At 41.2% G+C, this 26,944-nt stretch overlaps 1 protein-coding gene across 2 annotated transcripts; it reads left to right on the top strand.

Moving 5' to 3' along the window:
* The first annotated feature begins 4,557 nt into the window (after positions 1-4,557).
* On the top strand, positions 4,558-26,911 carry LOC115137273 (SLAM family member 5-like). 2 transcript variants are annotated; one of them, XM_029673485.2, is made up of 6 exons: positions 4,558-4,898; positions 22,520-22,834; positions 23,028-23,309; positions 23,430-23,550; positions 24,005-24,069; positions 25,013-26,911. In XM_029673485.2, the coding sequence occupies exons 1-5, from the start codon at positions 4,829-4,831 to the stop codon at positions 24,027-24,029; spliced, it is 813 nt and encodes a 270-aa protein (XP_029529345.2). In that variant the 5' UTR covers positions 4,558-4,828; the 3' UTR covers positions 24,030-24,069; positions 25,013-26,911. The 2 variants fall into 2 exon arrangements, with proteins under 2 accessions (XP_029529345.2, XP_064880782.1); XM_065024710.1 differs by having other exon boundaries at positions 4,560-4,898; positions 23,430-23,546.
* The last annotated feature ends 33 nt before the right edge of the window (positions 26,912-26,944 follow it).

The raw sequence follows: 26,944 nt of genomic DNA, 5'->3' as shown, positions 1-26,944 counted from the left end.
CTTTGACAGCTCTTTGGTCTTGGCCATAGTGGAGTTTGGAGTGTGACTGTTTGAGGTTGTGGACAGGTGTCTTTTATACTGAAAACAAGTTCAAACAGGTGCCATTAATACAGATAACGAGTGGAGGACAGAGGAGCCTCTTAAAGTAGAAGTTACGGGTCTGTGAGAGCCAGAAATCTTGCTTGTTTGTAGGTGACCAAATACTGAATTTCCACCATAATTTGCAAATTAATTCATTAAAAATCCTACAATGTGATTTTCTGAATTCTTTTCCTCATTTTGTCTGTCATAGTTGAAGTGTACTTATGATGAAAATTACAGGCCTCTCTCATCTTTTTAAGTGGCAGAACTTGCACAATTGGTGGCTGACTAAATACTTTTTTTGCCCCACTGTATATCAAATCAAATGTATTTATATAGCCCTTCGTACATCAGCTGATATCTCAAAGTGCTGTACAGAAACCCAGCCTAAAACCCCAAACAGCAAGCAATGCAGGTGTAGAAGCACAGTGGCTAGGAAAAACTCCCTAGAAAGGCTAAAACCTAGGAAGAAACCTAGAGAGGAACCAGGCTATGTGGGGTGGCCAGTCCTCTTCTGGCTGTGGCGGGTGGAGATTATAACAGAACATGGCCAAGATGTTCAAATGTTAATAAATGACCAGCATGGTCGAATAATAATAAGGCAGAACAGTTGAAACTGGAGCAGCAGCACAGTCAGGTGGAAGTTGAAACTGGAGCAGCAGCATGGCCAGGTGGACTGGGGACAGCAAGGAGTCATCATGTCAGGTAGTCCTGGGGCATGGTCCTAGGGCTCAGGTCAGTTGAAACTGGAACAGCAGCATGGCCAGGTGGACTGGGGACAGCAAGGAGTCATCATGTCAGGTAGTCCTGGGGCATGGTCCTAGGGCTCAGGTCCTCCGAGAGAGAGAAAGAAAGAGAGAAGGAGAGAATTAGAGAACGCACACTTAGATTCACACAGGACACCGAATAGGACAGGAGAAGTACTCCAGATATAACAAACTGACCCCAGCCCCCCGACACATAAACTACTGCAGCATAAATACTGGAGGCTGAGACAGCTGCAGTAGTTCAAATAGTTCTTCCCAGCTGTATGTAATAAGACTTCAGATTTCCTGGGGTAACGGTGTAAGAAATAATACATAGAAAAACAAAATACTGCATAGTTTCCTAAGAACGCGAAGCGAGGCGACCATCTCTGTTGGCGCCATAGTCCAAAGTTCACTATCACTGTTGTTGATAACACACATTACCAAAATAATTCACACTTGTCTTCCTATTTCCACATAATCTGTCACGGTTCACCGCACCAATAGAGCATAACCATCTCCTTATTGCTACTGCTCATATACTCTAATCATGTTATCTTTTTCCTTTTCTAACCATGGATGAGGCTCTCCTCCAGACACTTTATCCATCCACTGGCACTATGCTGCCTCACAGCCACTGCAGCTGAGACTTTCACCCTCTCATTACAGGTTTAGCAGGGAACCAACTCCCGGAAGGACTTTGCAGGTATAGACTGCTCGGGTTTATCTTCCGGGACTCACCCTATTCTTATAGTACTCACAGGAACCAACCAATTCGAAAGTTACCCCCTAGGACTTACCCTCTGCAGGTACCAGCCTGCTCGGGCTTACCTTCCGGGACTTACCCTATACTTTATAGTAGTCACATTAACTAACCCACTCTGGATGTACCCCCTAGGACTTACCCTATACAGGTACCAACCTGTTTGGGATTACCTTCCGGGACCATATACCTCACCGCTGAATAAGCTCAGGCTTTATAGGTCCATATCCTATAATTGGTTCAGATCTCCCCAAGATGTCAGAATTAGTCATAACAGGTGTCAGAACTGTGTCTACCTTGTCTCTGGTGCCGGCTCCTGTTTCACTGATCCAAAATCTCTAGTTCAACTGCAAATCTTGGTGAACCCTGCTCTCAGCCCCAACTGTTAGGTTCTAAATATTAGAGCAAGAACTCGACTGAGACTATGAAAGCTTAAACCAAGTTTATTCATCCCAAAGGAATGAACAGCTGAACCGACCAAAACACATTTACAATAGCGGTGGTAAATGTACCCCAATTTGGGGTGGAATCTCCAAACACTACATCTCTGTTGCCAGGCAGGAAATTAAGTGGCGCAGGCAATAAACTGGTCCTTCTCCCTTAACGTGACCTGTCCTCGACCCCCTTCATCACTAATCCACGGCTCTCTCCCCTTATCAGTGCTGCCACATGTGATCATTTCCCCTGCAATCAGCACATTCCAAGCTCAATTGCACCCACCATATACATTCCTCCTACAGATAAGCGTTAACTTCTGGTGTAGACCCTCTAGACAATAGCACTCAATATTTCAATAGGATACCTGATAATTAACCCTATTCCAAGTTTAGAAGTTAGAACCCAGTATCCATCAGACTCTACAGTATGTGCATTAATGATGTTTAACATGATTTTTGAATCACTACGTCATCTCTGTACCCCACACATACAGTTATCTGTAAGGTCCCTCAGTCGAGCAGTGAATTTCAAACACCACAAAGTCCAGGGAGGTTTTCTAATAACTCACAAAGAAGGCCACATATTGGTAGATGGGTAAAAACAACATTGAATGTATCCCTTTGAGCATGGTGAAGTTATTCATTACACTTTGGATGGTGTATCAATGCACCCAGTCACTACAAAGATACAGACGTCCGTCCTGACTCAGTTGCCAGAGAGGAAGGAAACCCCTCAGGGATTTCACCATAGGGTGAATGATGACTTTAAACAGTTACAGAATTTAATGGATCAACAACATTGTAGTTAATCCACAAAACTAACCTAAATGACAAAGGAAGGCCAGTACAGAATAAAAATATTCCAAAACATGAATCCTGTTTGCAATAAGGCACTAAAGTAAAATTGCAAAAAATGTGGCAAAGAAATTTACTTTATAACCTGAATGCAAAGCGTTGTGTTTGGGGCAAATCCAACACAATAAATCACTGAATACCACTCTTCATATTTTCAAGCATGGTGGTGGCTACATCATGTTATGGGTATGCTTGTCATCGGCAAGGTTTTAGAAGTTTTTTAGAATCAAATAAACGGAACAGAGCTAAGCAAAACCGAAATCCTAGAGGACAACCTTGTTCAGTCTGATTTCCAACAGAATGGGCAAATTCACATTTCAACAGGAAAATAACCTAAAACAAAAGGCCAAATATACACTGGAGTTGCTTACCAAGACAACATTGAATGTTCCAGAGTGGCCTAGCTACAGTTTTGACTTAAATTGGATAGGAAATATATGGCAGGACTTGAAAAAGTCTGTCTACCAATGATCAACAACTAACTTGAAGGAGCTTGATGAATAAGAATAATGTGCAAATATTGTACAATCCAGGTCTGCAAAGCTCTTAGAGACTTACCCAGAAAGACACAGCTGTAATTGCTGCCAAATATGATTCTACAAAGTATTGACTCAGAGGTGTGAATATGTCAATAAGATATTTCTGTATTTAATTTTCAATAAATGTGTAAACATTTCTAAAAACATATTTTCACTTTGTCATTATGGGGTATTGTGTGTAGATAGATGGGTGAGAGAAAAATATATTTAAATCCTTTTGTAATTTAGGCTGTAACACAACAAAATGTAGAATAAGTCAATGGATATGAATAGTTTCTGAAGGTACTGAATGTATGAAACATTAGGAATAGCTACCTAATATTGAGTTGCACCCGCCCTCAGAACAGCCTTAATTCGCCAGGGCATGGACTCTACAAGGTGTCGAAAGCGTTCCACAGGGATGCTGGCCCATGTCGACTCCAATGCTTCCCACAATTGTGTCAAGTTGGCTGTATGTCCTTTGCGTGGTGGACCATTCTTGAGTGATGAGTGTGAAAAACCTAGCAACATTGCAATTCTTGACACACTCAAAGCAGTGCACCTGGCACCTACTGCTATACCCTGTTCAAAGGCACTTAAAATCTTTAGTCTTACCCATTCACTCTCTGAATGGAACACATACACAATCCATGTCTCAATAGTCTCAAGGCTTAATAAAAATCCTTCTTTAACCTGTCTCCTCCCCTTCATCTACACTGATTGAAGTGGATTTAACAGGTGACCATGACATCAATAAGGGATTATAGCTTTCACCTGGATTTACCTGTTCAGTGTATGTCATGGAAAGAACAGGTTTTCCTAATGTTTTGTACACACAGTGTATATACCTCACATAATAGAACATATAAGGTACCGTACCATACAAGATTGTGCTAACAGTTCACTGTGAAATTCTAAATTTTCTCCACTAGAATGTGCTGTTTAACAACCTATAGTACACTGGTTCATCACTACACAACATATTTACTAACCGCTCCCCATCTCAAGAGGAATGGGTATTATAGTCCAATGAGCTGATGGCAATAATGAATTATATTATTTCTCACACATACGTCTTCTCCAAGTCCTCCATCTTCACAGGGTGTTGTGATGTTGACTGTGATGATGTGATTACTGACAGGGTTGGCAGCTACACCACTGCTGGTGATGAGATCAGGGGTGTAATCATTAGTCCAAACAGCTGCAACTAAAATGAGAGTTTCTATTGGATAAATTCAGGTGGGTCCCTCCCCTTGCCATTTGCTTCTGTTTAAGAAACGGTTTGCAACAGAATTGGCAAAATTAATAAACCCCAGAGGACTGCTGGTCCGGTTGAGTCTATTCTCGCCTCTCCTCTGTACAACGACAAGATCACATCTTTCAGGTTCTTCACAGTGCGCACCACTGAACAGCTCGAGATTAATAGCAATGAACCATTTGTTCAGATGGAGAAGGCTTGCCAGACTGACGTTCATGCTGCTATATTTTCTCATTGAAGGTATGTTTCTTTTGTTGTTACTGATTTGCTGCACTAACTAAAAGTGGGAAAAAAGTGGGAGATGATAGATAAGTAGCCTAAACATTATATTTTTTAAATGTTCAACGTATTAATTAGTAGCTTTGGAAAGAAAAAACATTTAGGCCTATCTTTGTATGTTTGTTGTGTATCCTGGTAAGAGAGGCTAGCAGCCATAGTGCGTTGAGCACAGACCGAATGGAAATTTCCCTAATCCCCCTTCCCCTTATTAAATATGGTCAAATGTGTAAATGCTAAATCATTTAAACTGTGCCACATTTAAACAGTGGCATTTAGGCTATCGCTAAGACTCATTCCAAAATAACATTCCTCTCTCTATCCTCCTGTATCCTGTCCGAGCATTAGATAAATATTTAAAGTAAGGGATAGATACAGACAGAGACTAGTTTCTAAAAACAGAGCTCTTTCGTGGGAAGAAAGAGTTGTAGGATTATAAAGGTTTGTAGTCTATACACCAACTACAGAGTATGCCAATAATTTGATTCATAGAATCATTTAGATGAGAGATTAATAATCTTTTAGAAACAACAGGCTGACAACCTTTTTATAGTTCTCTGAGACTGTAGCTTGTCATTTGAAACTAATTTGCAATCTATTCAAATTTTGGCCAACTGACAGAGCTCACAGTGCCTGCCGATTGATGTCTGAAAAGACTAAAGACTATGGATGGGATAGTAAAACATGCAACTTCATGGTGTTGTGACTTGGGAATTCCCTCAACAATGATGAATCATTGAAGGACAATGGGCATGGCTTTATCCCCAAAATGAAGAAATCAGAAGTCAGACGAAGACGAAGAAGAGAGAAACTGTGTTTCCAACGACGCAGTTTATTAAACAAAAACCACTGGGAAATATAACAATAATAACATGGGTAAAAAATAACCCTACGAACGCCAGAACAAATGTGCACAAACACTTACGAAAGACCATCACCGACAAAGACGTGAGGGGAAACAGAGGGTTAAATACACAACATGTAATTGATGGGATTGAAACCAGGTGTGATACAAAACAAGACAAAACCAATGGAAAATGAAAAAAGGATCAGTGATGGCTAGACGGTCGGTGACTTCGAACGCCGCCCGAACAAGGAGAGGGACCAACTTCGGTGGAAGTCGTGACATTATTTCATGGATATCATTATCTTAAGGTCCTTAGGTAAAAATAATATTCCGACTCAGTGGTATTTAAGCTACATTCAAGTGGGACATTAAACAGGAAATGTTTGTGGTTTCCTGTGATTATGTGGTCAGAGGCTGTCTGACACATGGAAGAGCGAAAGGCAGGTCATTGGAACAGGCGATGTACTTTTTTTTTTTTTTTAAGATCATGTTCTGATCACTGGTCAGCCCACCACAAATGTGATGTTCCTCTGGTCATAGTGTGGGACAAAAAAGCTGCGTTTTTTAGGGTGTAAGTGTCTCGCATGAATGTCTTAACTGAGAATGAAGACGTTCAAGAGCCACACTACATGACCAAAAGTATGTGGTTAGCTGCTCGTCAAACATCTCATTCCAAAATCATGGTCATTAATATGGAGTTGGTCCTCCCTTTGCTGCTATAACAGCCTACCCTCCTCTGGGAAGGCTTTCCATTACATTGCTGCTGGGACTTACTCCCAGCATTAGTGAGGTCGGGCACTGATGTTGGGCGATTAGGCCTGGCTCGCAGTCGGCGCTTCTATTCATCCTAAAGGTGTTTGATGGGGTTGAGGTCAGGGCTCTGTGCAGGCTCTGTGCTTCCACACCGATCTCGACAAACCATTTCTGTATGGGCCTCACTTTGTGCACGGGGACATTGTCATGCTGAAACAGGAAAGTCCTTCCCCAAACTCTTGCCACAAAGTTAGAAGTACAGAATCATCTAGAAAGTCATTGTATACTGTAGTTTAAGATTTCTCTTCACTGGAACTAAGGGGTCAAGCTCTAACCATGAAAAACATCCCCAAACCATTATTCCTCCTCCGCCAAACTTTACAGTTGGCACTATGCATTCGGGAATGTAGCATTCTCTTGGCATCTGCCAAACTCAGAATCATCTGTAGAGCTGACAGATTGTGAAGCGTGATTCATCACTCCAGAGAACGCGTTTCCACTGCTCCAATGAGTCCAATGATGGCAAAATGTACATTAATCCAGCCTACGCTTCGCATTGCACATGGTAATCTTATGTTTTTGTGTGGCTGCTCGGCCATGGAAACCCATTTCATGAAGCTCCCAATGGACAGTTATTGTGTTGGCATTGCTTCCAGAGGCAGGAACTCGGAAGTGAGTGTTGCGACCGAGGACAGACAATATTTACATGCTATAGGCCTACTATAGGCTAACATAAACTAGCTGGTCTGACACATCATTGCCAATGAAAGGAAGTTTGGCCAACTAGCAAGCATTTTAGCCAGGCAGCCTAGAACAACAAAACCTGAAAGTGTGTAGCCTACTGTATGACCTACTGTATGACTGTTTCCAACATGAAAGTGGAGGATGTCATTGGTGTTTCTCTACAAGTAGTGTGAGTCAATATGTTTTTTTCAACTTGCAGGTGAGGAACAATGTGAAAGTAATTCTGTTTTGAATGTTGATAAACTTGTAACCCCACTTTTGAGAAAATGTACTACCTTGAATGTTTTGGTACACCTACTGGAGAGCTCCTCTTTGTTGACTTATTCAGCATTGTCCTGCTGGAAGGTCATGTCAGGATGAGCCTGCAGGAAGGGTACCACATGAGGGAGGAGGATGTCTTCCCTGTAATGCACAGCGTTGAGATTGCCTGCAATGACAACAAGCTCAGTCCGATGATGCTGTGACACACCGCCCCAGGCAACCTCCAAATCGATCCCGCTCCAGAATAAAGGCCTTGGTGTAACGCTCATTCCTTCGATGATAAACGTGAAGCCGATCATCCCTGGTGAGACAAAACCGCGACTCATCAGTGAAGAGCACTTTTTGCCAGTCCTGGCTGGTCCAGCGATGGTGGGTTTGTGCCCATAGGCGACGTTGTTGCCGGTGACGTCTGGTGAGGACCTGCCTTACAACAGGCCTTACAAGCCCTCAGTCCAGCCTCTCTCAACCTATTGCGGACAGTCTGAGCACTGACGGTTGGATTCTGTATTCCTGGTGTAACTCGGGCAGTTGTTGTTGCCATTCTGTACCTGTCCCGCATGTGTGATGTTCGGATGTACCGATCCTGTGCAGGTGTTGTTACAGGTGGTCTGCCACTGCGAGGACGATCAGAGTTTCGTCCTGTCTCACTGTAGCGCTGTCTTCGGCGTCTCGCAGTATGTACATTGCAATTTATTGCTCTGGCCACAACTGCAGTCCTCATACCTCCTTGCAGCATGCCTAAGGCATGTTCACGCAGATAAGCAGAGACCCTGGGCATCTTTCTTTTGGTGTTTTTCAGTCAGTAGAAAGGCCTCTTTAGTGTCCTACGTTTTCATAACTGTGATGTTAATTTCCTATCGTCTGTAAGCTGTTAGCGTCTTAACGGCTGTTCCACAGGTGCATGTTCATTAATTGTTTATGGTTCATTGAACAAGCATGGGAAACAGTGTTTAAACCCTTTACAATGAAGATTTGGATTTTTACGAATTATCTTTAAAAGACAGGGTCCTGAAAAAGGGACGTTAATTTTTTCTGATTTTATGCATATGTGTGTGTGTGTGGATATAAGGTAAGTTGCTATATATATATACACACACACACACACAGTTGAAGTTGGAAGTTTACATACAACATTGCCAAATACATTAAACTCCGTTTTTCACAATTCCTGACATTTTAAGTAATCTGAGTAAGAATTCCCTGTTTTAGGTCAGTTCGGATCACCACTTCATTTTAAGAATGTGAAATGTCAGAATAATTTTAGAGATTTATTTCAGCTTTTATTTCTTTAATCACATTCCCAGTGGGTCAGAAGTTTACATACGCTCCATTAGTATTTGGTAACATTGCCTTTAAATTGTTTAACTTGGGTGAATTGTGGCCCATTCCTCCTGACAGAGCTGGTGTAATTGATTTAGGTTTGTAGGCCTCCTTGTTCGCACATGCTTTTTCAGTTCTGCCCACAAATTTTCTATGGGATTGAGGTCAGGGCTTTGTGATGGCATTGTAACTCCAATACCTTGACTTTGTCGTCCTTAAGCTATTTTGCCAGAACTTGGTGTTGTGAAGTCCTCTATTTTTGTGTGCAAATGTTTTCACCACAGCCTGTAGAACCAGTTTGCGAGCCAGACTGTTTTCTGTACTGAGTATTGCCACGCCAGACAGTCTTTCCTGAGAAATTGTGCATTATATGTCCACTGCGCAGCACACAATTTAAACTTAGTCTTGAATGATGCATACCAAGATATACCAGAGATCACTGCTGTTGATATTGCAACCACATAACTCAAACGCCGGTTCACGAGGAAATCACAAACAGCTTTTTTTGTTCAAACTCTCAAGAACTGTTTATCTGCTAATTTATTGGCTGTCCAGTATCTAGAAGACCTGTCCCCAGGCTGGCAGTTAAGGAGAATGGGGGCACAATTAAAGATGTCACAGAATTGCTGTATTTGAAGCACAACACAACTTCTGCTCAGTTTCCCTGTTGCTACGACAATCAAGCGGTAACTGTCACTTCTGTGGGCAGAGCATTTTCTAAACTAAAATTAAAGTTAATTCTCCAGCCATATCAAAGTTATCCAGCAAGCTATTGAATGAGTATTGTTGCAGCTGTAGCAAGTCTAGCAGACAGTGCCGCCTGCTCACAGTGGAATTACTTTGACGGATAAATGGGCAAGTAGTTATGGCTGACCAAAAACTGTCAGAAAAAGTTAGCTAACAACGCTATTTATCCATTCAGGTTAAATAGACCTAACTATTAAAATTACATATCTCAGTCATTGAACATTTTAGATAATGCAAGCTAACTAGCAAACAACACCATGCATGCTAGCTCAAACATTAGCTGGCTAGTTAACTACTTAGCTAACGTTTTCTAAATTAGCTGGCTCGCTAACAATTTATTTTATGTGCTGTGTGTGATATCAAAAATGTAATTTTTTTGTTGTCATTTGGCTGGCTAGCAATGTCAGTGCCTGTAGAAAGCTTGTCTTCTGTAAGCCTAACATTAACTCTACTTTGGTGCGTTGTTTCATGTCAGGTAGTCAAGTTTAGAGGTCGACCGATTAATTAGGGCCGATTTCATGTTTTCATAACAATCAGTCATCTGCATTTTTGGACACCGATTTGTGGCCGCTTTTTAAAAATAAAAATAAATTTAAAAAACTTTTATTTAACTAGGCAAGTCGGTTAAGAACACATTCTTATTTTCAATGACCGCCTAGGAACAGGGGGTTAACTGCCTTGTTCAGGGGCAGAACGACAGATTTTTACCTTGTCAGCTCGGGGATTCGATCTTGCAACCTTCCGGTTACTACTCCAACGCTCTAACCACCTGCCTTACATTGCACTCCATGAGGAGCCTACGTGGCAGGCTGACTACCTGTTACGCGAGTGCAGCAAGAAGCCAAGGTAAGTTGCTAGCTAGCATTAAACTTATCTTATAAAAAAAACAATCAATCTTAACATACTCAATAGTTAACCACACATGGTTGACGATATTACTAGTTTATCTAGCGTGTCCTGCTTGTTAATTTCTCATCTAATCACAGCCTACTTCGCCAAACGGGTGATGATTTAACAAGCGCATTCGTGAAAAGCACTGTCGTTGCACCAATGTGTACCTAACCATAAACATCAATGCCTTTCTTTAAAATCAATACACAAGTATATATTTTTAAACCTGCATATTTAGTTAATATTGCCTGCTAACAAACATTTTTTTTAACTAGGGAAATTGTCACTTCTCTTGCGTTCCGTGCAAGCAGCAAGGGTATATGCATCAGTTTGGGTCGCCTGGCTCATTGCGAACTGTGTGAAGACCATTTATTCCTAACAAAGACCGTAATTAATATCCCAGAATTGTACATAATTATGACATAACATTGAAGGTTGTACAATGTAACAGCAATATTTTGACTTAGGGATGCCACCCGTTAGATAAAATACGGAACAGCTCCGTATTTCACTGAAAGAATAAACGTTTTGTTTTCTAAATTATAATTTCCGGATTTGACCATATTAATGACCGAAGGCTCGTATTTCTGTGTGTTATTATGTTATAATTAAGTCTAGGATTTGATATTGCTGACTGAGCGGTGGTAGGCAGCAGCAGGCTCGTAAGCATTCATTCAAACAGAACTTTCGTGCGTTTGCCAGCAGCTCTTTGCTGTGCTCCAAGCCTTGAGCTGTTTATGACTTCAAGCCTATCAACACCCAAGATTAGGCTGGTGTAACCGATGTAAAATGGCTAGCTAGTTAGCGGGGTGCTCCCTAATAGCGTTTCAATCGGTGACGTCACTCGCTCTGAGACCTTGAAGTAGTTGTTCCCCTTGCTCTGCAAGGGCCGCAGCTTTTGTGGAGTGATGGGTAACAATGCTTCGAGGGTGGCTGTTGTCTATGTGTTCCTGGTTCGATCCCAGGTAGGGGCAAGGAGAGGGAAGAAAGCTATACTCTTACACTGTCAATATAAAGTGCCTATAAGAACATCCAATTGTCAAAGATATATGAAATACAAATGGTATAGAGAGATGGTCCTAGAATTCCTATAATAACTACAACCTAAAATTTCTTACCTGAGGATATTGAAGACTCCTGTTAAAAGGAACTACCAGCTTTCATGTTCTAAGCAAGGAACTTAAACGTTAGCTTTTTTTACATGGCACATATTGCACTTTTACTTTATTCTCCAACACTTTGTTTTTGCATTATTTAAACCAAATTGAACATATTTCATTATTTATTTGAGGCTACATTTATTTTATTGATGTATTATATTAAGTTAAAATAAGTGTTCATTCAGATTGTTGTAATTGTCATTATTACAAATAAATAAATACAATTTTCAGATTTAATCGGTATCTGCTTTTATTGGTCCTCCAATAATCTGTATCGATATCGACGTTGAAAAATCATAATCGGTCGACCTCTGGTAAAGTTAGCTCAAACATTAGGTTTCCCACCCAGTTTGACTAGCTAGACCAGCTAGCTAGCTATATATTTTACTAAGCTAGGCCTATTCCATGTCTCGGAGTTCATGTAACATGGTTGTAGCTAGTTGGCAAGCATATAACTCATGCTTTTAGTGACAGATTTTTTTGCCTAATCGTTTATATTAGTTAGCTGGCTAGGTAGTCTCAATCTGGATGCAGACACAGTTACTTTAGGTAGCTATAGCTAGCTACATATTAAAATGAGGAGTGTCTCAATTGTTCACACATGTATCCATTTTGACTCTCCACTTAATGGGTTAGCTAACATTGTCTTTGTCTCCCAGATACTAAAGACGACATGGCCCTGAGAGTGCTTCTCCAACCACCAGTGTACTGAGTGCACATATTGAAATGAAAGTAGTGTCTCAAATGTTTATCCATTTTGACTGTCCCCTAAAACCTTGTGATGCATTTGTCCCCCAGATACTAAATATGACATGATCCTAAGAGTGTTCATCCAACCACCAGTGTAACGAGTTGGAAATAATACTGCCCGTCCAAGCATTGGTGAGGCCCAAAAATCATATTGTAGCGTAAGTTTACATGTGTAATATTGAATATTATGTAATACTGTAAACCAGAGGTGGGAAGTAACTAATTACAAATGATCTTGTCACTCTAATTGAGTAGCTTTTCCAAGTACTTTTGAGTATTTTTCAGTCAGTAATTTTAATGTAATTAAAGTAACAGTACTTCTACTTGATTAAGATATTTCAGTAGCCTTTCCACCACTGATATTAATTTCTTGAAATGTTTCATTTCTTTTCAAATGTTAATTGTATATTTTACATACAGATGTTTCTTTTTGCAGATCATTAAATAAATTAACCTAGTTCATACTGTACATTAATTTCCTCTTACCTTTTTCATTTTAATGCATGGAATTATCTGTAACAAGATGTGTAACAACATTTAGATAACCTTAGCAACATTGGGTAATTGTCAAGGTCAATGTTTATGCTTTAAAAGTAATTCAATTACTTTTACTGAGTACATTTTAAATGAGCTACTTTTGACTTGAGTATTTTTTTTACACAAGTAGTTTTACTTTTACGTGACTCAAATTTAATTGAAGTAACAGTACTTCTACTTGAGTAGGATATTTCAGTACTCTTCCCACCCCTGCTGTAAACCATGCACAAAGTGGATGGACTCAACTCAGTGCAGATTAGCATCCATCACACAGGCTTGTGCAAGAGTGTGAGGAGTTCAATGTTTTATAATCCTATTCTATTCTAGGCTGGAACCAATATGGCTGAATATCTCTGTCAAGTGACCAAAAAAACAAGATGCCAAATCCTTTGTTTTGACTCTGGGGACAATCGCCTGGCTTTCATCATCATTGTTCATCTTTTGCATGACTTCATTTTATAGCTAAAATGTATATATTAAAATATTTTTTATTTGTCACGTTCTGACCTTTATTCCTTTGTTTTGTCTTTATTTAGTATGGTCAGGGCGTGAGTTGGGGTGGGCAGTCTGTTAGTTTTTCTATTTCAAATCAAATTGTATTTGTCACATACACATGGTTAGCAGATGTTAATGCGAGTGTAGCGAAATGCTTGTATTTCTGTGTTTGGCCTGATATGGTTCTCAATCAGAGGCAGCTGTCTATCGTTGTCTGTGATTGAGAACCATATTTAGGTAGCCTGTTTTCCTTTGTGTTTTGTGGGTGGTTAGTCAGTCTTTGTGTGTCTGCACCAGATGGAACTGTTGTTTATTAAAAAGATGAACACAAACCACGCTGCGCTTTGGTCCTCTCCTTCTTCCACCCAAGACAGCCGCTACAGTATTTTATCTAGAATTTGTCATGATTGGCCATATGTCAGTTTAAGAATGTCAGACTGCGTACAGTAGTAACGTTGTAAAATGGATTGTTACTGTTAGAAATATTTGTACATTTACAAATGAACAGATTATGTAATAGAGAGAAGGTAAAACAAAATAACCTAGCAATAAAGTAAGACATAACCCACTGCTGGGTCAAAAATACATGAATAAGAATAATCCAGCAAAACAGTAAAAAGCTACCCACTTGTTACGAATCCCTTTTGGCCCGACAGTCTAGGGGGGGTGGTAATGAGACCCGTAACATAACTCATGCAAATTATTATTGTGACAAAGTAAAAGTGTGAACGAAATAACCACGACAACAGAAATCTACCGTCAAACTCCAGGTTTATTTATAAACACACAGTAATGGGGGGAGCAGGAAAAGGGGCTGAGCTGGACCCAAGGAAAGAAACAATAAATATACAAAAACACACCCCTAAGCTAGACTAGCCTACTTTAACAACAGCTAACTAACCAAAAATAGTGGGTGGTCCGCCCAGTTCTAACTAGTGTATTTAAAAGTTCACCTACGGGTAGTGTATGCCCATGGGCGACTTGTCTTGGTTTCCCCCTTTTCCCACCAGCAACAAACAAACACCATAACCAAAAACAATACTCACAGGTGATGACAAAGTGCTATGAGGTGCTTAAACAAAAGAGAGGTGAAGACACAAAGCGAGAGTGAACCACAGAGACCTACAGACATGGCATTTACAGAGAGATTGAGCTCTAGAGCAAACAAATGATGGGGTTTTTAAACCATGGGGAAGGAACTGTGATAGGGTAGGAAATAGGAGGAGGTGTGTCTTCTGATTGATGATTGATTGTTGATTGATTGGGGAGTGATGATTTTCACCTGTGAGGGGAGAAGGAGAGAAAAGAAACACACACACAGGATACACACACACAGGATAACTGTATCCGTAACACCACTGCTAGGTCAAAACCACATTTTGGGGGGTAAATCAAGTAACCCAACAACCAGCAGTGCTGGTTATGTGCTATAGTGATCCAGCGCAGAATGTAGGAAACATTAGGCTTTCGGTCTGATATGCACTTTGAACACCTGTGTAAACAGGCTTAAAGTAATTAAGTAAAAATTATTTAAAAAGTACTACTTTCGTGGTATCCAATTGTTAGTAGTTACTGTCTTGTCTCATCTCTACAACTCCTGTATGGACTTGGGAGAGGCGAAGGTCGAGAGCCATGCGTCCTCCCGAAACACAACCCAACCAAAGCTGCACTGCTTGGTTGGGTTGCACATCCAACCTGAAAGCCAGCCACACCAATGTGTCGGAGGAAACACCGTACACCTAGCGACCTGGTCAGTGTGCATTGCGCCCAGTCCGCCACAGGAGTTGCTAGTGCACGATGAGACAAGGATATCCCTGCCGGCCAAATGCTTGCTGGCCAAACCCCGCAGGGAGCCCAATTGTGGGCTCGAACCCATGGTCTCTGGTGGCACAGGTAGCACTGCCATGCAGTGCCTTGGACCACTGCTGGGTCAAAAACCCAGGAGGCCCCCCCCATTTCTGACTACTTTTACTTCACTACATTCCTAAATATATATTTGTTTTGCTTTTTACTCCATACATTTTCCATGACACTAAAAAGTACTCATTACATTTTGAATGCTTAGCAGGACAGGGAAACGGTCAAATTCACGCACTTATCAAAAGAACATCCCTGGTCATCCCTACTGCCTCTGATCTCGCAGACTCAAGAAACACAAATTCTAAGTTTGTGCAGATGATGGAATGTGCCCCTGGCTATCTGTAAATAAAGTATGACAATTGGGTACTTTTACCACCACTGCAATTGAGTGCAGGAAATGCAGAAATGATAAAAGTGCTGAAATTAGTTTTGGTTGAATTGAACATTATAAAACAATCAGAATGGAGAAAAAATCATTGAAATCATTTAGGATATATGTGTTGCCACCATAGGATCAATCAATACTCTTAAAGCAAATGTATAACTTTTATTATTCAAAAACTAAAAGTACCGTCCAATTTTTTTTTAAATACCGTGATATTATATTTTGGCCAAATCGCCCAGCCCTAAGTCCACCACAGAGTCCGTTTTCCTTGCTTTGGCCCAGGCCTGCTTTCTCATCGGAATGAGCTTGGTTTTCTTCTGAGCTATCTTTGTTTAAAAGGGGCGTGTTTATCTGCCAGAAAAATACATCTGGAGAATACATTTTGGAGAGCCAACTCGGGGTCAGGAATGCAGGAGGCAGTGGCTAAATCAGAATAGAAACCCTTGAGGGGAAAACTTTTTCAAATGTTCCTTCTCAATTAAACGATGAATTGTATTTTGCTGTTTTGTATCTCAAATACATACTATGGGACAATGATCACTGAGACCATATGCAAATACTCCACTAGACAAATATTCATCGGGGTTATTAGTAAGAAATCAATCAATGAGGAGTTAAAAGGGGTTTCCACATTTAACCATGTGAGTTTTGAGATCAATTGAGTCAGATTAAAATCAATACATGTACTATTGTTTATGGACACATCTATAACCAGGAACTCAAATATCTTGGGAACAGAAATATTTAAAGATTGGGATGCAACGAAATTAGATAGTACATATATGGCCACCCTCCTTCCTATTTCTGTAATCTGTCACATCTAAATATATGACAATAATTTACTTCAATGTCTTTATCAGAAACGGAACCATTTAATCATGTTTCCAAGAGAACCAGAATGTCAGGACATGAGTACTGTACCCAAATGTCAACTCTATCATCATACTTTGCACATTTAGGTGGATTAACCCAAACCCCCTATGAGAGATAAAGTCAAAGGGGTTATACAGCTCATTCCCACCAGAGCTAACAGGCATAGGGTCATCTGCAGCTATTTGTTGAGTGACCTGAGACTTTTCCAAGGTCCCTGGCCAACCACGTGAAAACAGAGCACACTGAGCATTTTGATAGACCTCTCTCAAGTCATTGGCTGCAAGGGCTGGGGCGGGAACTGGGAGAGCAGTGTTGGCAGAGCTCAGTCCACCTGGATAAAGCTCCTGCCGAAGACGTGGAGCTGCTGCAGGGGACTGGAGTGGCTGCCTTAATCGACATCCACGTCTTTGGCGCCCGGGGAACAGTGGGTTAACTGCCTTGCTCAGGGGCAGAACAACAGATTTTTACCTTGTCAGCTCGGGGATTCGATCCAGCAACCTTTCAGTTACTGGCCCAATGCTCTAATCACCAGAGGCCTTGGCTTGGCTCCTGTTGCAGAGTTGGGGCTGCTATTGGGGGCAGACTGGTCCTAGGCTTGTCCTGGGGATGGGAATAGGGAGGGTAACCAAAACTTGCCTTGGAGGGAGGTAGTGGGGGGTAATTGGTGTGAAGGGCAGCGTGGCTGGTGAAGCTCCAAACTCAGCATCTGAGGGCTGATTGATGAGAATACTACATGGTGTGGACTGCATCTTGTGGTGCACTACCCTCAACAGAGTTTTTCCAGAGCCTAGGGTAGTGGTCGGTGACGTGTAGAGCTGGGCTGAGTTGAGGTGTGCCGGGTCTGGTTGTGCTGTGCTGAGGCTGGCCGGGTCTGATAGAGCAGTGCTGAGGTGGGCCAGGTCTGGATGAGCTGTGCTGTGATGGGCCGGGTCTGGTTGTCTCTCCGATGGCTGAATGGTCTATAAGTCTCTTACCAGAGCCTGCCTTTGCATATGTGGACTGGCAATGAGGCTGATGTATGGTCTGGTGTACCCTCCTGTTGGTCACTATTTGTCCTACCCCTAGAGTACAGTCCAGTGCTGTGATGGGTTGTGTTGGGCTGAGCTGAGCTGTGTCCGTCACTGTTGAGTTGAGCTGGGCTGGTTCTGGCACCGCTGGGCTGAGCTGTGTTGGTTCTGGCACCGCTAGGCAGAGCTGGTCTGGGTCTAGCGCCGCTTGGCTCTGACATGTTGTTAGGTGCTGGTGATGTCTGTGTCTGGCTCAATTGAGATGAGATTGGCCTTCTCTTTCTACTTGGATTGTGGGGAGGTGGGGGGGGGGGACTCTGTTGCTGGGCTGGTATAATTGTGGAACTCTGCCTAACATGGCATCCTTCAGGTCCTTGGCGAAGATTCTGACTCCCTCATGGTCCAGGTGTACATGGCCGTACAGGTGCTCACATATCAGGGTGTGATGGTGAGAGATGCTGACAAATGGTAGTGAGGAGCAGTCCATGGTGATTTTTTTGTTGACATTTTGGATCGTTTGCCATGGGAGAACTTTCCTTGGTAGAAGAATGGATATAATAATGTTTGTCCGTGGGAACAGGGTGTGTGCTTTCTATGCCACCTTTCTCACTTCCTCAGCCACTCTTTCTCCTTTTGTGCTCAGGTCCTTTTGTGCTCAGGTCCTTTTGTGCTCAGGTCCTTTTGTGCTCAAGTCTTTTTGTGCTCAGGTCCTTTGTCCGAGTATGTATGACAAGGATGTCAGGTTTTTCCTGCTTGACTTGATAGAGCAGTTGAAGTGCACTGTCAGTAGTGGGCCAACATCATTTAGATGTCTGGTGTCTCGGAAATAGTCTCCTATCTTCCAGATACTTTCCATTAGAGTCTATCAAAACTGCAGTTTTGGGAGGTATCCTGGGTTGAACTGGATCCTGTCCTCTGGAGGTGTGTCCAGCTGAATATGTTCAGACTGCTGGGAGGTTGGCGAGGCAGGGTAGGATGTGGCAGGCTGGGAGGTTGGCAGGTCAAGGTAAGCTGTGGCAGGCTGGGAGGTTGGCAGGTCAGGGTGGACCCTAAGAGACTGTGGAGATGTGATGCAGATGGGTTGAAGGATGCACTGGGCTCAGGCGTATGGGGCTGCTCTGTTGGTGGCGTAGTCATTTGCTGCTGACGGAGGTAATCGATGTCTCTCTCTCTCTGCTGCAGCTCCACCTTTACCACACACAGCTCCTCTTGGAGGGCATCATTGGACTGTGTCGTGTTAAGTGTTCTGTCTTAACTTCTGTCTTAACTGTTCTATTGGAGCTCTCCTCCTGGAAATGCCTCAACTCTTCCGTCAGCATCTGGACAGTGTCACATTATTGTTTGCTCTCCCTGAATTAAGTCATCTCTACTTCAAGTAGGGGAGGCAGTTCTGGATTTGTTTTATGAATAATATATTTTGTTTTGTGCACACAGCTGCTACAGGTGAGGGAGGGAGTGGTGTACTGTGGGCCTCCTATTTTGAAGCCCAGGTTTTGGGATTTGTAGGCGTTGTTAGTGGAGTCAGTTTGTCAGTTTTTAGTTCATCGTCCACTAGAGGTTTTTGTCGAACTCTTCTTCAAACAGCTCTAGACTGGCCTCAGAGACTTGGATCATTACTGTTCTGTTATTATCTACATCAATATTGCATTTCGGGGGTTGTGTCCACATACAATTGTCTCGTGGTCTTGTTTCCAGACATTTTAAGATGTTTGATTGCCATGCGCATATCTGCATGCCAAGCATTTGGACGTTCAGTGAAAAAGAGGAGATCCACCTTGATTTCTTTGTATTTTTTGTTGTATAAATTCTGCTTTTTGGGTCTCTGCGTGCTCTTTGTTTCTATTTTTTTCCTCCCTGCTTCACTGGCAATAGGTTCTGCATATTGGATTGCAAGGTTTCTGAGTTTGGGGTTAGTAAATGTATACATCTTAGTTTATTACAGCTGGATGCAGTATGTGTTACAGCTGGTTTGCACTTGGCTAGATGTAGCTAGATGTTTTTTTATGAAAACGAAGCCTACCTCACTTGTTATCTGTCTGAATAGTTTTCTCTTGCTTGTGTAAGTTTAGGTACTAGTTCTCCTGTCTATTATCCTGTCCTTTGTCCTTTTTGGTAGCCAGTAGGCTGGTAGCCAGTAGGCAGGTAGCCAGTAGGCAGGTAGCCAGTAGGCAGGTGGCGTAGTGGTTAGAGCGTTAGGCATTTTAGAAATCCAAAGACCCCTATCAGGTCAACATTGATCTGTCAACTGAAATAATTATAAGAGTCACAGGTAGACCTTTAGCATTACTGAGAACTATTCTGTTCGCTGCAGTAAAAAGTATTAATTGCAGTGGAAACTTATTTCACCACATACAGTAGGCCTGTTAGTGAGATGGGACTCCTGTACACAGGGAAGACTGTGTGGGGCTGCTTCTCAGTGTGGTCAAACCACTAACGTGACCGAAGAAGGCGGACCACACGATGTGACAGACTGATGGAAATGGAAACAAAACACAGTCACATATTCAGATAGAATATGTATACAGTTCGCTTTTGGAGGACAAATACATTATGTTCGTAAGGGTGTGCATGAGTTTTCTTCTATCCACCTGTAGAACTAATACTGAAAAGTTGCTCTTGTACAAGCCCAATAACATGCTGTTAGGCCTATGAGCCAAGAACCAGATTATTAAGCTAATGGCCTAATTGAGCCCACCTGCCGCATACATTAAGCCTATGTCTCCTCAGAGGATGTGACACTGAAACATTTGTTCTACCTTACTCAACACCTAAAACCATAGCTGTGGGAAGTAGGGGTGCTGAGTATGCTTTTTTCCTTCACAATAGCAGTGGAGTAAAACTGGGCCTGTATTAGCGGACCGATATAGCCATCTCTAGCCCGGACAACAACAAAAAAACATCTCACCCCCCATCTACGAAAAGATTCGCAGCACGCCCACCCCCAAACTACTTCCTGTGGCTATACCTAAAACCTTCAAATCTTTTGCATTTATACATTTTTTTATTTTCCTAATTTAAAAAGTGATATCATTGACAGTGGTGTAAAGTACTTAAGTAAAAATATTTTAAAGTACTACTTAAAGAGTTTTTGGGGTATCTGTACTTTACTTTACTAATTATATTTTTGACAGCTTTTAACTTTTACTCCACTACATTCCTAAAGAAAAGAAAATACTTTTTTCTCCATACATTTTCCCTGACACCCAAAAGTACTCATAACATTTTGAATGCTTAGCAGGACAAAAAATTTAAAAATCATACACTTATCAAGAGAACATGACTGGTCATCTGTACTGCCTCTGATCTGGCAGACTCACTAAATATAAATGCTTCGTTTGTAAATGATGTCTGAGTGTTGGAGTGTGCCACAGGCTATCCGTAAATTAAAAAAAAAAAAATTGTGTGGTCTGGTTTGTTTAATATAAGGAATTTGAAATGATTTATACTTTTACTTTTGATACTAAAGTAGATTTACTCAGGTAGTATTTTACTGGGTGACTTTCACTTTCACTTTTAATTTTTATTATAGTAACTTTACTTTTATTCAAGTATGACAATTGGATACTTTTTCCACCGCTGATTATTGATATACATTACTTCTAGCTAGATAATTACATTTGAGTAATTTAGCAGAAACATTTCTACAGGCTACAGTGTCCATTTGTACAGAATTCCTGCCTCTTTCCTACTGCTAGTAGGACAACCATCATGCCCCTGATCCCTGTTTCTGTATTGTCAACACAAAATCTTGTTTCAACAAATAACACATACTGTAGGCTAACGCCTATAATTAGTCATCTATCATGCTGCAATGTTCCTCTGACCCTGAAATTCAAAGGATGCAATCTAGGCTGTTTAAGAAGCTGTAGTGGAAAGTTATGTTACATGGTAATGAAATATCTCTGTAAAGCCATGTGCTTTTTCAGTGACATCCTTGACTTTTATTTTGGCGAAAAAACAACAGTCAATTGGGGAAGAACTTCCCTCACTCAGAGAATGCATTTCCATGTGAACTTAATTTCTGACAAAATATACAAATACTAGTCCTAACAATTATTTCCTGACCCCAACCATCACATTAGGCCTGTAAATATCTAAGAAGGACTGGGATGGGGCCTCCTGAGTGGTGCAGTGGTCTAAGGCACTGCATCGCAGTTGCTAGCTGTGCCACTAGAGATCCTGGTTCGAGTCCAGGCTCTGTCGCAGCCAGCCGCGACCAGGAGACCCATGTCGTCCAGGTTAGGTTAGGGTTTGGCCGGCAGGGTTGTCCTTGTCCCATCGCGTTCTACTGACTCCTGTGGCAGGCCAGGTGCATACACGCTGCCGCAATCGCCAGGTGTATGTGTTTCCTCCGACACATTGGTGTGGCTGGATTCCAGGTTAAGCAGGCATTATGTCAAGATGCAGTGTGGCTTGGTTGAGTCATGTTTCAAGGGACGCACGGCTCTCGACCTTCGGCTCTCCTGAGTCCGTACGGGAGTTGAGGCGATGAGACAAGACACTAACTACCAATTGAATACCATAAAATTGGGGAGAAAAGTAAAAAATAAATAAGTAATGATACTCAAGTCAGATGTGTCATTCCAGACGACTACATTGCAAACATGCAGCAAAAATTAACTAATGATTGAACGTCATTGTCATCTTCAGTGTCATTGTCATATTCAGTGCAGACTGACATCAGACTGACACTTCCTGTGGCTATACCTAAAACCTTCAAATCTTTTGCATTTATACATTTTTTTATTTTCCTAATTTAAAAAGTGATATCATTGACAGTGGTGTAAAGTACTTAAGTAAAAATATTTTAAAGTACTACTTAAAGAGTTTTTGGGGTATCTGTACTTTACTTTACTAATTATATTTTTGACAGCTTTTATATGATGATATCCAGGTATTGTGAGATTTAGTGTGCAACTGCAGTCCTTGTGTTAATTGAGTCTCTCTTTCCACAGTTCTCTGTGCTTCCCAGCAAACAGTCCAGTCTGAGATTCAGCAGGTGAAAGGCATCGTGGGACAGTCTTTCTCTTTTCAAGAGAGGGTGATCAAGTCTGGCAATTTACTTTATGGAGAACTTGGCAGTATTGCAAATGTGTACCCTGGTAAACGAGGCAAAATCACCCTTGAGAAGAGATTTGAAAACCGCCTCCACTTGAACAATGTTACAAGATACTTTACTCTGTCAGACCTTCAGATAGACGATGCTGGGGTTTATACTGTTGAGAATACAGATGAAGGGAAAAAAACTAAAATTCAGCTCACTGTATACAGTAAGTAAGTGTGTGTGTGTGTGTGTGTGTGTGTGTGTGTGTGTGTGTGTGTGTGTGTGTGTGTGTGTGTGTGTGTGTGTGTGTGTGTGTGTGTGTGTGTGTGTGTGTGTGTGTGTGTGTGTGTGTGTTCTGTATATCACAAACACATTTAATATAGGTTCCAATTTCAATGTATTTGTATTTTTTCTTCCAGATGTTGTTTCCAAACCTCAGGTGACAGAGTGTGACAGCAGCTCCTGTAGTGTGGTGTGTTCTGTGGACAATGAAAAAGAGGTGACCTTGACCTTGTACAGGGGAGAGGAAATACTAAACCAGACCAGCAGTCCTGACCTCACCACCGATCTCTCTCTCCACTTGGAGGTAGAGGGAAAGAACTACAACTCCACCTACAGCTGTGTGGCTCACAACCCTGTCAGCAATGAGACCGTTCTTGTCCCAAAATGTTGCAGTGAAGATGGTCATCCTAATGATGCAGGTAAGTGACATTTTGAATTAATTTCATCCAGAAAATAGCAATTACCAAGTGAAAGTGAAGTGTACTTGAGCTCATTCAAAACGTATTTGACAAAAATAATTTCCTTGTGTTTTATTTCAGACAGTGGCGAGAGGACTCGGGGTGTGCTTATTATTGCTGTAATATGCGTCTTGGTTGCCTCAGGGCTGGTTGGAATTGCAATCTATCGAAAGAAGAGTAGAAATGGATACTCACAAGGCAGGTATTTATCTTTTAGAGGTGTGAGGTCACTCCCCAGAGTCAAAACATGATTAGCCTTCTTTTTGTTCTTCTTTTTTTAACAATCAAGGGTAGTTTTTTGGAAAAGAAGGGGAATGTTTGCTTGAACACAGGATGCAGGTCAAATAAAGTGTCATATTTTTCACACTTCCTCTGCTTTTCTCAAACAGTGTCATTATCCCAGATAAGTTCTCTAAATGTTGATAAAGCAGAAGGCACACACACACAGACACACACAAACGCTCTCTCTCTCTCTCTGATAATGATTACTTGAATAGATTGGCTTATCTGACACCTCAGAGACCAGTACGCATAGTAACAAATGAGTCCTGCGTGTTTACAGAACCTGTCCAGGGGGCTGATCGTTTGTATGCCTCTGTCAGTTCTTCACACCTCACCTTTGGCCCATATTTCCTTTCCTTTATTTGTTTTCACAGATTCATCCGAAAGAGTGCAAGTTGACATTGATTATGCATCGATAACTCCTAGAAGAGATAATCAGGTTAGTAAAAAATCTACAGGCTGATTGACAATACAGCAGCTTTATCAGCCCTCATGTCTACAACTGTAGGCTTTAGCTCTGTGTCAGAGGGTTAATGTGATCTTGAGTTTCACAGACCACCTGAGTTTGATACCAGGCCTGATGTCATTGGAACCAGTTTTGCCCATATGATATGGTTTGGTTGCACAATGAGAAGCCACACAGAACATACTGGAGTGCCAGTTCTAGGTCCAAAAGACTACTTAACAGCTTCTACCCCCAAGCCATGAGACTTCTGAACAGCTAATCAAATGGCTACCCAGACTATTTGCATAACCCCCCTCCCCAACACACTTTTACGCAGCTGCTACTCTCTGTTTATTTTCTACGCATAGTCTCTTTAACTCTACCTACATGTACATATTACCTCAATTAACCAGCACATTGACTCTGTACTGGTACCCCTGTATATAGCCTCGCTATTGTTATTTTACTGCTGCTCTTTAATGATTTGTTACTTACATTTTTTACTTATCAATGTTTTTACACTTGTTTTTCTTAAAACTGCATGGTTGGTTAAGGGCTTGTACAGTAAGTAAGCATTTCACTGTAAGGTCTACTACACCTGTTGTATTCGGTGGATGTGACAAATAACATTTGATTTGTTTAGTAATGCCTTCGATCTTCATATAGTCTTTTACAGTATTTGCAAAGTCTGTGGACTTTTAAAGTTAGGCTTCGTGATTCCTCCCACTAGTTTTAGGAAAGGTTCCAGATGTGTTGTGTTGACTGTTGAGTTCCCTACTGCAGAACAATGAGAGTAGACAAGAGAGCATCAGACGTGTCCTGTTTCCTTCCTCTGGCACAAAGTTTATAATAAAGAAGCTTTTATCTCTCCTCTCTCTGCCCCTTCTTCCCTGTCCCTCTATGTCCTTCCCTCCCCTACTTCCTTCTCCCTACCTAGGAGGAGCGAACAGATATACCAGAATTGTAGTCGCATAGAGACAACCCTACTCTGACATCAGTTTATGAAACACTCCTGTTACATCGCATGGCTGCCAGCGGGGATGTTGACACAGCATGAAGGAGAAAAACAGGAAGTCAATGGGAGGCCAAAATGATAACTCACATTCTGTAGAGGACAGTATATCATAAAGAGGACGTTGAAACAAAATGAAAAAAATATATATATATTCATTCTAACAGCCTTTTAGAGGCACAGTTGTTATGGGAGAAAAATCCCCTGGAACTGTTGAGCTGATATTATAATTTCAGGCCTCATTTGTAGGTCATTCTCACAGACCTTCTGTCAAATAGGGGCCTCGGTTACATCCACTGATACTGACCAATTCAATAACTATGCATTGAGTTGTTAGCATGATCAGGATAATCCGTCTTTTTAAATGCCTTTTGTCCCAAATCCCAATGTATAGGTTAAAACAAATGGAACATATATTTTAATACAATTCACTAGTGTGTTTGCTATGCTACTGCTGTGCCAAAGCTTCCTTTCAGTACTGTCTGTTCTGTTGTTTAAATGTAGGTGCCTCCCCTGTATCGTTTTATAGCTGGTCATTGTTTAGCTTGCCAGTGGATAGCAGCTGTGTACATCATATAAAAAGTGCAGGTGTTTGAGATAAAACCACCTACTCCTTAGAAGCAAAGGCTGTTAGGCTGCTTTAGAAACATAAGGTCCATAGATAAATGTTTTCCTTTCACCGTGTATGTTGTATTGAAACATTTCTGAGGGGCAGATCTTGATTTTCCATTTGATATTGAGTGACATGTTCCTCTTCTTATCGCTATTCACAAAATGTAGGTCTGGGCTAAATTGTAGCTCTTAATTAGCTTGTTTAGTTTATTATGATGGACCATTTATTGGTTGTCCCTATCTATGAAGCACATCCTCCCTTAACAATACAATTACTCCCTCCTGCAGACTCTGTAGACTATGTAGACTCTCCTTCTATCAGAGCATGTTGTGCTCCACCTACATTATTGCAGCCTTTGTATATATCTGTGCGAGCACAGATTACTGGGACCCGAAAATACCAAATCTGTTGATACCATTGTGAGTTGTTGCACTGTAGGCGTTGTTATACTTCTCTATTTCAGAGTAGTTACTGTTTAACGGTCATCAATACATCAATGCCCATGCTTGAAATATGTTAATGTTTTACATAATCTAGCACAACTCAAAATATGATGGTAGATTACTCCATTCCCCATTTATGTTTTTGTTGTCATTTAAATCTTTGAAACAAATCATGTATTGCTTCAGAATACCTGTGTAAACTGTCATTCCTTGAATCCATTGCTGCTTCTATGAGTTTGACAGTGGAAACATTTATCCAGAGATATTTCTCCAGAAACACAACTCCAGATTGTGGTTTTAATGTAGCCTACTTCTAGGGTCAAATAGGAGAGACAACTGTAATTGGTTGATGGATTCTCTATTTCGTGAGTTTAAGTGTGTGACCTTTTGTCCTGTCACTTTTCATGCCAGACAGCTGTACATTTCAAATGTAAAAACAATTATGACTGTAAACAGTGAATTACTAACTTTTTATTTAAGTCCTATAATATTTCCAACTTTGTTTTGAGAAAACGTTGGCCTTTTCTTCCAATCCTTTTCTCCCATCTAGTGGTTGAATGTTTTTATACTTCAGCATATACTGTACACAATGCAGTATTTCGCTCTGAGACAGTGTACTGTAAATTGTGTAAGTGTATCTTAAATCATGTGCAACCAATATGTTCTCTAACAACATTTCTGTGCTTTAGACTGTAGTCATGCATTTTTGTGCCAATGTGCCATTATTATAACATTATTGTGAGTAAAAATTAAAACATTTGTCAAATATGCCATGTCGATGCTATTTCGTAGCAAAACATG

This window comes from Oncorhynchus nerka, linkage group LG11, assembly GCF_034236695.1.
Source record: "Oncorhynchus nerka isolate Pitt River linkage group LG11, Oner_Uvic_2.0, whole genome shotgun sequence".
In the NCBI taxonomy this organism is placed as follows: domain Eukaryota; kingdom Metazoa; phylum Chordata; class Actinopteri; order Salmoniformes; family Salmonidae; genus Oncorhynchus; species Oncorhynchus nerka.
This window is presented reverse-complemented; position numbering and strand designations above follow the sequence as displayed.